Genomic DNA, 10851 nt, shown 5'->3' with positions numbered 1-10851 from the left:
TAGATCAGAGCTCTTGTGTGTTTACTTTCCAGGAAAGTCAGACATCCAGGAAGCTTCTAGTTCCCCAGCAAGAGATTTGGAAAGAGCAATTGAACATTCAGACTAAAAAAGAAAAAAAAAAACCAAAACAAGGACAGTAACTGGTGCAAGGGAGGAACTCCATCTTCCTTCCTCATTCTCCCCAGCCTCATGAGTGCAATCTTTTGACAAAAGTATTCTGCATGTGAGAAGTAATATGTTGCAATTGGAACACCCAGCGGTGGGGGGGGGGGTCCCTAACCCAATGAACTAATTTGAAGTGCTGGTGCCAGGCCTTGATTTTACCCCCTCCAGATGGGAGAAGACCAAGAATCCCAAAGCCTCCAAATGTCTTCCTTCCATTCCTTCCCATTCCACAGACTAGGTTGCAGAAATGACTGTAGTAAGTAAGAGGAGAAATGTAAATTGACATAAGATGGGGCAATCAGGCAGACTCCTGAGTGGAATGGATTTGCTCCAGTGGCTGTTGATAAAAACACAATTCACAAATTAGCAAATATTGTTTAATGGGAGGAGGGATGTGCTGTGTTGATGGTTCCTGGCATGGGGTACCAGGCTTTAAATTTTGGCGGGCAAAACTGCCCTGGCCAACTAAGAGCCGCTCAAGAAGCTGGTGAAGAGAAGGTGGCTGCCAGGTTCACACATTCCTTAGCTGGTGGATCCCAACATTTCGAGCACGTCCATATCCTTCTCTTCTGGTAGAAAAGTCCTGGAGTATAGTGCATGCAACTGCTGCTGCCTTTTGGTCCATGGCCCCAGAGGCACAATTTGCTGGTGGTTATTATTTTTACAGTTATTCCCTAAGGAAGTGAGCAGGCAGCAGTATTGGTCCCAATCTGTATTGCTCAATGGCAGAAGCAGTGTCCTTTTCTCTCTGTCATGCTGCCTAGATGCGACTCCATTCAGCAGGAGGGTCTCTTGGTCCCTTGGGCTTCCCGATGCGGAAGTTAAACCCTGGAGGGGCAAGAGGAGATGGACAAAGCACTGAGAGGTTTGTTCTATTTCTTTTATGATTCCCTCCCCTTCACATCTCTGATGGCAACTGTCCTTTTGTGTATTTTAATTTTAACACATGACAGGATGTGAAGAATCATGCAGTCCTCTTGAGCTATCTTTAACAACCTCGCTCTTCTTTCCTCCTAACGTGGATTATGTTGGAGGTGTTTGTATATCTTGCTGTACCCATAAAAATGTAAGGCTGTCATTATGCTGCAGTTCATGTGCCTGCCACTAGGCAGCTGCACCAGCTCCAGTGTGAAAAAAGGAAGGTGGGTGTCGTCATGTGGGGGGGAGGTAGTTGGCAAAGGTGGTGGCAGAGAGGTGGGGTTGATCAGTGAAGCAAGCAGTGGCAGTAGACCCTAGTATGTATATTGAAATCTACACAGGTGTGTGAACCACTTTGTGTTTGAGAGAGAGATTTGGGTAGGAACCTGGCCCTCTCCGCCCCCTCAGTTTCCACACGAATGCACCCTGCAGCACTATCATGACCTTTTGCCTAAAGGTCCCCTTACTTACCCATTCCATTGGCAGAAGATACCACCGCATTTGGGCTACTCCTGGGACTGATGTTGCCCACATCTTCATATTCTTGGGTGGGGGCAGTCCGTGGTGATGGTGGGGCTAATAAAAAAACACGAGAGGATGTCAATTCTCACATCAGCTTGCCTGTAACAAACACTGGGGCAAACATCATCTAAGAAGCTAGAATATAGGGATGTTCATGTCTTGTGAAAAGCGGGCTGAAAGAAGAGTGCCAGCTGAGCCTTGCAGACCACAAGGAAGACCCACAACTTTCCAGCACCACTTTCTGAGATTTGTCATCCTGGGACGACTAGGGTCGTGACAAACTAGCACTCCAGTATGGCAACTCGGAAGGAGACCTTGTAGAAGGTAGCAACAGCTTCCAGGAGGTTGTGGGAAACTAATAAGGCAGAAACTTTAACCCTCCAGTTGCTGCTGAACTACAACTCCCATTATCCTTGTCCATTGACTGCTTGCTAGGGTTGATGGGTGTTGTCGGTCACCAACATCTGGAGGGCCTAGGTTCCCCACTGCTGCAGTGAATACACCCTTTCCTTTCCATCTCTTGGAAGGCAGTCGCTCTCCGAAATGAGTCGTAAGCCATTTGAAGAGGATCCAGCTAATCGGTTCTGTGTAACTATCTCTGAGCTTGGCCTAACCCTAGTTTAGAAAGAACACAGCAAGAGTCCCAGTGGATCGGACCACAGGTCCACCATAGCCCAGCATCCTGTTCTCACAGTGGCCAACCAACATTTGATGATCCCCTGTTCTAGCACAATGTAAAAGAGGCAAAAACCCATTATCTCCCTTCTCTTTCCACATTGTTAAATGTAGAAGTCCCTGTACTGTAGATGTTTTTGGACTCCCATCAGCTCCACCCACCATGGTCAGGGATGATGGGAGTTGTAGTCAAACAACATCCATGTTCCCCATCACCATTCGAAAGTATTTTGCTTCTTACCTTTCTTCCCAGGTGATGAACTAAAAACCTAGAGCAAGGGAAGAAAAGAAGTATTTGAAGAAGAAATCTCTCATGGATGCCTTAGCTGGAATTCGTGCATTGCAGGGGCTTGACCCCTGGGGTCCCTTCCAACTCTATGATTCTGTGAAATAAAACATTTCTGCACTGCTCAAACACACTTCATTCTAGCACTGCCCTTGGCGAATGAGAGAGTCACAAGGATGCATTTTATTGATTCCCTTATTAAATGCTTTTGAAGGAGCCCAGGGTAGTAAGCTCATCCAAAAGAAAAGCATTATAAAAACATTGTTTCATCTGGTGATGAAACAGCTGCCTGTAGATGACCTGGGGCAAGACAAGAAGGGAAGAGTTCTCACTCTTATTCTTAAAATAAGCAGCACTCTGGTTAGATCTAGGGGGAAATAAAATTATATTGCTATACACAGATGGAGTGAGCCTTAGTGGGCAGGGCTGCTAGGCTGGTTTTCCAACACCAAGTGCAGAGGAGCAGGGGGGGGGGGTTGGTGCAAGTGAGGTGGTGGGAACATCAGATGGGCTCTGCTGGGCCACATGGGCATACCAAGCTCCCTGCTGCTTTGCTCCTCTCAGGAACCAGGAGTGACTTCTGGTGTGTCAGCAACACAGCCCCTCCTGCTCCTGCTCCTCCTGCCGCTGCTGCTGCTGCTGCTGCTGCAGAGTAAGAACAGAGGACTTTGCCTTGTTGACTTCTAGCATATTTATGTTTAGGGTTTTGTCTGTTGTGTACTGTTATGTACTGAGAACAATAGGATCCAAATTGCAGCAGTCTGATTAGTCCTAGAACAATAGGATTCAGAATGCAGCAGTCTGATTGGTCCTGGAACAATGCAGCAGTATGATTGGTTGGCAGGAACCACCCAATCCTGCTCCAGATTGAAGTGAATCCACAACCTGATTGGCTTACAGTAGAATTCCGGAATTAGCCAATCATGTGCAGCCCATTGTGTAAATAATGTATATAAAGCAGATACTGTGAGGGGACTTTCATTCATTCCTCCTCACCACTATGAGCTGAATAAAGAGCATGAAATCACTTTGCGACTCTGAGTATATTTCATGTACCTAAGAGAAACAGCCCAGACATTTGAGCCAAGGGAAGACCCATTTTGCTACAAAGGAAATTGAATTCTCCCTGCTTCTATAAATTAAGGATGCCAAGCACATGTGAATAATTTCTTATTTGCATAACTTTTTATGTACATTTTGGCCATTTTGTATCCTCCTAAAGTCGTGCTTACTATGGAAAATCACATTCAAAAGATGCAATTCCTTATGAGGCTTCACTAAATATTGCCTGCACATTTTCAAGCACATCTTCAGTCCCAATGGCTAGAAACTTGGTTTTGTTTATGTGTGTTTTATAAAGTGAAAGCCAAGGTTCTTAGGAATCTGGTTTTTTTACATTCAGTGCCAAGTTTTCTCCAGTTTGTTCCTCCAGCCCTGACTTTACTAAGCTGCACAGCTGGGAGCGGGGAATGATAGATTCACTTTCCCCCTTTTGACTCAATCATAACACACACTACAATGGAGGGGGCTTGAACCTCCCATTGCTACTGCCTCCATATTCCTAGGGATGCCTAACATGTTTCATGCTCCAGTGTGTGGGATATAAAGCTGCAGTCAAGTACAACATTCCTGCAGTGGACGCGTTAGGGGATGTTTGGCCACTCGGGAGAAGACTTCCCGTTTCCTCCTGAGCTGGGACATGTACTGGCATGGAGGAGCCCACGGCCTCCATGTTCGGATCAGTGTGTGTTTGGAGAAGGGACTGCTTAGTCGCCGTCACTTGGGACTAACTTCTTTATGGAATAGTTCTAGTTGTTATGTAACCTAAGTCTGCCTTCAGGGATAGGTCTGTGAACCTGAATGAATCTGTGAGTAAGCTACTTTTATATTAATGTTAATCAGAGTCTTGTGTTTATTCTTTTTAAGAGGGATTAGAAGGGATTTTATCTTTAATAGTAAGACTCAGGTGAGTTAGCAACAAGCTGATCACTGCATAATTTAAAAAGGGGGGTGTTTGGAACTGCTAGAATATGGAACGTGCTGGCGCAAGTTAGGAAGGATATCATAAAATAATATATCCTCTCCTGCCTCCCTAATCATCCCCACACAGTGTACTATTAACTTGCAAAGTGTTTTGAAATATCAGGTTCACATTGTCAGTAGTTGTTCACTAATTTTCCAATTCTACAGATGGGAAAATCAAGGCTGAGGCAACTTATCCAAAGCTAAACAACAAATACATTGTAGAAGAGGAACTTGAGCCCAGGCATGGGAGCCAACTCCGAGGGGCCAAAGTCCCCCCCCAAAAAAAAATATTTGAGGATGCCAGCTCCCCCTCCAAGTGGATTGGCATTACCATTCAAATCGTGTGCAGGCAACAAGTATTGGGAGTGATTATGTGGGGGGGCTCTTACCTGCCTCCCCCCATATTTTATTCAAGTTGGCACCCTGGAGGCCAGGTCTAGTAAAGCCAAACACACCCTAAAAACCAATCTGAATCAGGGCTGGGGGACTCTGTGGCCCTTCCAATATGCTGTTGAACTCCTCCCCAGCCAGCAGAATCAATGGTTGGGGAGGGGGCAGTGGGAGTTGAAGAAGATCTGAAGGGCTACAGGCTCCCCATCCCTTCTGGTCTACAGTTTTTGTCGGAGGCTTATCCCGGTCCTGTGACATAGAAATGTGGCTGGGAAGCACCGCGCAGAGAACATACTGTGGGCAGCAGGTTCCTCAGGGGCTTTTTCCCTAATCCATTGATGTGAGAGGAGGAGGTGACTCTGGGATTGGAATCGCCTGTGGCAGAGAGAAGAGATCAGACAAAGAAAAGGTTATTCCCGATAGGTGCTTTCTGTACTCCCTTTGCAACCACGACAGGTCAGAGGGACCTAAACTCTTCCTCGGGATTATGATATTAGTATTAGTACTATTACAGTCATACCTTGGTTGTTGAATGGCTTAGTTGTCAAACAAATCGGCTCCCGAATGCTGCAAACCCGGAAGTGAGTGTTCCGGTTTGGGAACATTCTTTGGAACCTGGACGTCTGACGCGGCTTCCACGACTTCTGATTGGCTGCAGGAGCCAGAATGGATTCCGTTTGACTTATGAGGTACAACTATATTTCTACTATCAACTACAGTCATACCTCGGGTTGAAGTTGCTTCAGGTCGAGTGCTTTTGGGTTGTGCTCCGCGTTACTTCCGGGTTTCGCCACTCACGCATGAGCAGATGGTCAAAATGACATCGCGTGCATGCGCAGAAGCGGTGAACCGCAACCCGCGCATGCACGGACACAGGTTGCATTTGCTTCAGGATGCGAACGGGGCTATGGAACGGATCCCGTTCGTATCCAGAGGTACCACTGTATAATCAATGACCTATCAACAGATTCCTCCCTGACAACTTACGATAATCTCATTGAGTTCTTGCAGGATGTGGTCTCTGTTAACATAAACCCAGCCAGCAAGCCCCGCATTGCTAAAGGGTGCAGATGGTTCGACCAAGAGTGCCGCACAAAGAAGAAACACTGGACTATAGAAACACTGGCCTAAACTATTTACCCCCAACTTATTTCAAAATTTAAAAAGAGTACAAAGCCCTTTTGGCTTCAAAAAGAAAGGCAGTCTGAACAAAACTCCTGGCCTCTGGTTGCTGAATGCCTCGCTAAACAACGAAACAAAACTCTTCTGGCAACTGGTCTCTGGCTTCCTGAGCAACAGCTCTCCAGCCCCCAGCTGTGCCATTCCAGCTCAGGTATGGGAGAACCATTTTAGAAATATATTCACGGAAAATTCAAATTTCCCCGCCAGTTTTTATGATGAAGTTTCAGCAGAACTGTCACTGCTCCCACAAAGGAGCCTAGTTACAGTGGAAGAAGTCTATACATTAATTGGGAGCCTTAAGAGTGGTAAGGCCCCAGGAAATGACTTTATCCCAGCTGAATTGATCATATCAAATCAGCACTGGTGGGCTCCTCTCCTGGCGGCACTTTTTATGATAGTAAATAACTCAAGCAAAGTACCATCTAGCTAGAAACATGCAATAGTAGTTTCAATCTTTAAGAGAGGCCAGCCAAACATGCCTTCTAATTATAGGCTAGTCAGTCTGCTTTCAATTATAGAAAAGCTGTATGCCCGCTTTCTCTGTAACAAACTGACAACTTTTCTAAATGACTATAAATATATCTGAAGCTCGGGCAGCTTTCCGCGAAAACCCTCAACATCAGACCACTGTCTAACGCTGTCCCTCCTAGCTGAGAAGTACACCAGACCTCTACAGGGAAAACTCTTTGTGGCCTTTATGGACCTGAAATCTGCCTTTGACTCCATCCCTGGATTCCAACTATGGTCCAAATTACATCTAGTACTGAAGGATAAACGTCTCCTATATCTTACTAAAGCCCTGCACAGTGGAAGCAATTTGCAGGTTAGGTGTGGGTTGCAGGGCCAGCTCTCGGTCTGTATTGAGATGGCCAGGGGAGTGAGACAGGGATGCATATTGGCCCCTACCTTGTTGAGTTTGTTGTTTATTTGTTTTTAATTTAAATTTCTATTGGAATTTTATTTACAACGTAACACAAACTCCCACGCCCCAATACACAAATCCACCTCATTAAACGTGAACATAACATACAGTGAGCATAACATACAACAATACAAACAACCAAAAAAAATACTTCCTTTATCCTGTATCTGGCCTCCTTATTTACTTCTTATAAACAGTTTATAAGATGTTCAGTTTGTTTTTGAATGACTTAGAGGCAAGCTTAATGGACCCTGATGGCCATCTTCCAAAAATAGAGACAAGAAAGACCCCTTTCTTGCTGTATGCGGATGACACAGCCATCTTCTCCCAAACCAGACCTGGCCTAAACTACCAACTAAGGAAATTCTGAGACTACTGCTCTGGTAATAGGTTATCCATCAATTATGAAAAATCAAAAGTCCTGGTGTTTGAGAAGAGATTGTCCCTGAGTAAATGGGTACTGGACGGTCACAAACTAGAGCAGACCAAATTCTTCCGGTACCTAGGGCTTCTGTTCCATCATTCCAAGTCCTGGAAACATCATTGGCAAACTGCCTATCAAAAGGCGGAGGTAAGCAAACTGGCTATACTTCAATTCTTTTATACAAGGGGAGGCCATTATGTTCCATCAGCCATTAAGGTATTTAATGCAAAATCTGTCTCTCAACTCCTCTAGGCCTCAAACATCTGGTTCAATGGTTCATTCTCCAGGTTTGATGACTTCCAGGCAAAGTTTCTCCGGTCCCTCCTACAAGTTCCAAGTTGTGTTCCAAAGGCAATACTATTTTTAGAAACAGGTGAATGTCTTCTATCAAGTAAAGCATGGCGGGCTGCCCTGAGATACTGGCTCACGATCTCAGTCTTTGGCCTAGGGAAGGGCTTCCATACCTAAACAACGAGGAGTTTGCCAGCTCATGGATGAAAATGATGGTTAGAAAAGCCACTTGGCTTGGTATGCCACCTTCTCTCCTGTACCATCTGGGCTATGATACCACCCTTGAATCTCTGAGGCAAAGCCTCTGGAACATATCACATGGTGATCTCCGATCTCAATCTCATGTTATCTGTGGCCCATTAGCAGTAGGAATTCACTATGGGTTGGAGTTTCAGACGCCTGCATATCTTAGAAATTTGTCTGTACCAACATATCGGCGTCTTTTCACCAAAGCCAGATCAACATATCCATGACTAAACAAATAGCGCTTTGGTCTCCCTTCCCTGGGGGGTTGTTTGTATGAATCTGTATTTTATTCTGAATCCATGTTATGGCTCGTTGGGCCGCAATAAAGATTATATTATTGTATTTCTATACCACTTTATATTCTTAAGGGGAAAAAATCAAAGCGGATTACAACACATTAAAATGTTAAATAAAACAATCCAGGAAAAATGACTGAAGAATGATATTTGCAGCCTTTAATGTTTTACTATGGATTTTATTAGTTACATCTAATCTATGTTTGCAGCCTTTGTGAATTCCCATTTGAATTTGCTTGGGTTCTGTACACCCAAAGAAAAACCCCATGAAATACCCCCAAATCCAAATTTGTCATGATGACTAGAATCTTGTTTACTTGCATTGAAATCATATGATATTCACAGAGCTAGTTTAGCACAGTATTTTAAGAAAATGTGCTATGATCCAGGGACATCCTTAGTTCAAATGTCTCTTCTGTCATTAGCTAGATAACAGCCTGTGCACGTTGGCTCAACAGCAAGTGGCACCACCAGTTCCAGGTGACCCTTTTTGTCAAGTAGGTGTGCTCTGGCATCCCTTCCCCCATGTCTGCAACATGAGATGATAACGCTGACCTGCCATATCTTGCAGGCCTGATGTTAGGGTTACTGAGATAATGTTTAGGGAAGTTTTAAATCTTTGATGTTCTATTGTGTTTTTACTATTCTGCTGGGAGCTGCCTGGAGTGGCTGGGAAAACCCAGTCAGATGGGCAGGATATAAATAATAAAATTATTATTACTATAAAAGAACTGGAGCACTTAAAACTACTGCATAAATGTTAAGTCTTATTGTTATACAGTTATACAAATTCTTAAGTGCACACAAACTATTACTTCACATCACCTGGGTTAATTTGGGCGTATTCGCAGGTTGCCGCAGAAGCTGGCCGGTGGATGGGGCTTCCAGGCAGCGAGTGACTGGCTTGCACTCCTACAAAGGCACTGGGGTCAATTGCCAAGGTGTCGGGCACATTGCTCATCCGAGGCTTCACTGCAGCATAAAGGGGTCCCTCTCCACTAAGTGGGGCCTCGTTGCCTGGAGCAGGAGGAGGAGGAGAAGCGCCCAGTCCACTTCGCCGGAGCTTGTTCACAACCGCATAGGTATCACCCATGTCCCTGATGAGCTTGGGTGGTTGTTCTGGCGCTGATGTGGGCTGAGGGTCAACCGGCACCGAGATGCTCCTGGATCAGGGAACACAGAGGTTTATGTGAAATCTCCACAAAAGGCGAAGGGACCTCTCTCAGGATAAGAGTTTATGAAGTTACCGGTATATATATTTTTAAAGGATGCATATTTGTAATGCACAAAATGTACATGTACATTTTCTCAAGTGATTTCTTTTAGTTATTTCCTCTGCAGAGGAGTATAAAACAATTTAGGAACAATAATTGCTTTAAGAAATCTTATGCATGAGGAAGAGTTTGCGGTAATTTTACTTCTCAGCTGTAGCCCAGCCTAGGATTTTTCCAGAGGAACCCCCTGCCCTCCTCTCCATTTTGACTTTCTTCACTGCCTCTATTGCATCTGCAGAAAACAGCAGCAGGAGACTTTTTCAGGTGGTCCGCAATTTAGCAGAACCACCTGTTACATCAGAGCCCAGTATGGGCCACATGATCTCCTGCAATGATTTTGCAAAGTTTTTTGCAGATAAAGTTGCTCAGATTCGGAAAGAGGTAGACGCCACCGTGGGAGCAGGGCCGGGGCAGGAGAGTGCTAGAGTCCTGTCTAGTCAAATTGCAAAAGTCAATTCCAATCTGTTACCTCCGAGGATGTGGACAGGCTGCTTGGACGAGTGAAACCAACCACCTGTCTCCTTGATCCTTGCCCATCCTGGCTTATAAAAGCTAGCCGGGAAGGACTGGGCGATGGGCTTCGTGGGGTGGTGAATGCTTCCCTCCTTGAGGGAGCCTTCCCAGACCCACTGAAAGAGGCGGTTATTAAACCACTTCTTAAAAAAACATCTTTAGATGCGGCCACGATGGCCAACTATCGCCCAGTCTCAAATCTTCCATTCCGGAGGCGACGCCATCAGCAATGGCGGAATCCCTCTGAATCGGAGGGAGAAGCTCCGCAGAAATCGGGTCTACCTGCTGCAGCGAAGCGGGGGACCCTATCGAAAACCATAGGCAAGTGAAGCCTGTGACCGTGGGACTCGGCGGGCACCTTTTGCGCCCCCCCCATTTTGTAAAGGAACTCAGCAAAGAGTTCTGGAGTGAGACGGGGTGTGCGGCGCGGTGCTGAGAGTTGATCGCTACTTCTGCGGAGTGAAGCTGCACAGCTGATGCCGGAGAGCGCTGACCTTTTTCCTTTGAAATTTCGGCTTCTAAAACTACAACCCGTGAGTAAGATCTTGTAAAAATTGGGAGATCAAAGGATTCGTTTCTTTTGATTGACGCAACGAACTTGAATTTGGCACTGAAGCGGGAAGGCGCAAAAAGGAAGTCCGTCTTCCGGTTTTGTAAATAGGACTAAAGCAAAGACTTTTGAAGCTAAGAACTTGAAAAGCTGAATTAAGAGGAGCTAAATT

The 10851-nt window shown here is 45.4% G+C and overlaps 1 protein-coding gene across 5 annotated transcripts in view; it reads right to left on the bottom strand.

Moving 5' to 3' along the window:
- Positions 1-528: 528 nt before the first annotated feature.
- Positions 529-10851, bottom strand: part of PTPN18 (protein tyrosine phosphatase non-receptor type 18) — a 91948-nt gene continuing 81625 nt past the window's right edge. For all 5 annotated transcript variants that reach the window (XM_082205825.1, XM_082205826.1, XM_082205824.1 and 2 more), the window contains exons 14-18: positions 9168-9505; positions 5277-5356; positions 2522-2549; positions 1555-1659; positions 529-993 (exon numbers count right to left, since the gene is read on the bottom strand). In XM_082205825.1, the coding sequence (XP_082061951.1) occupies positions 926-993; positions 1555-1659; positions 2522-2549; positions 5277-5356; positions 9168-9505 (619 nt within the window). In that variant the 3' untranslated portion in view covers positions 529-925. The remainder of the gene's footprint in view (positions 994-1554; positions 1660-2521; positions 2550-5276; positions 5357-9167; positions 9506-10851) is intronic.

Source organism: Podarcis vaucheri, assembly GCF_965113315.1.
Source record: "Podarcis vaucheri genome assembly, chromosome: 17".
Taxonomy (NCBI): Eukaryota; Metazoa; Chordata; class Lepidosauria; order Squamata; family Lacertidae; genus Podarcis; species Podarcis vaucheri.
This window is presented reverse-complemented; position numbering and strand designations above follow the sequence as displayed.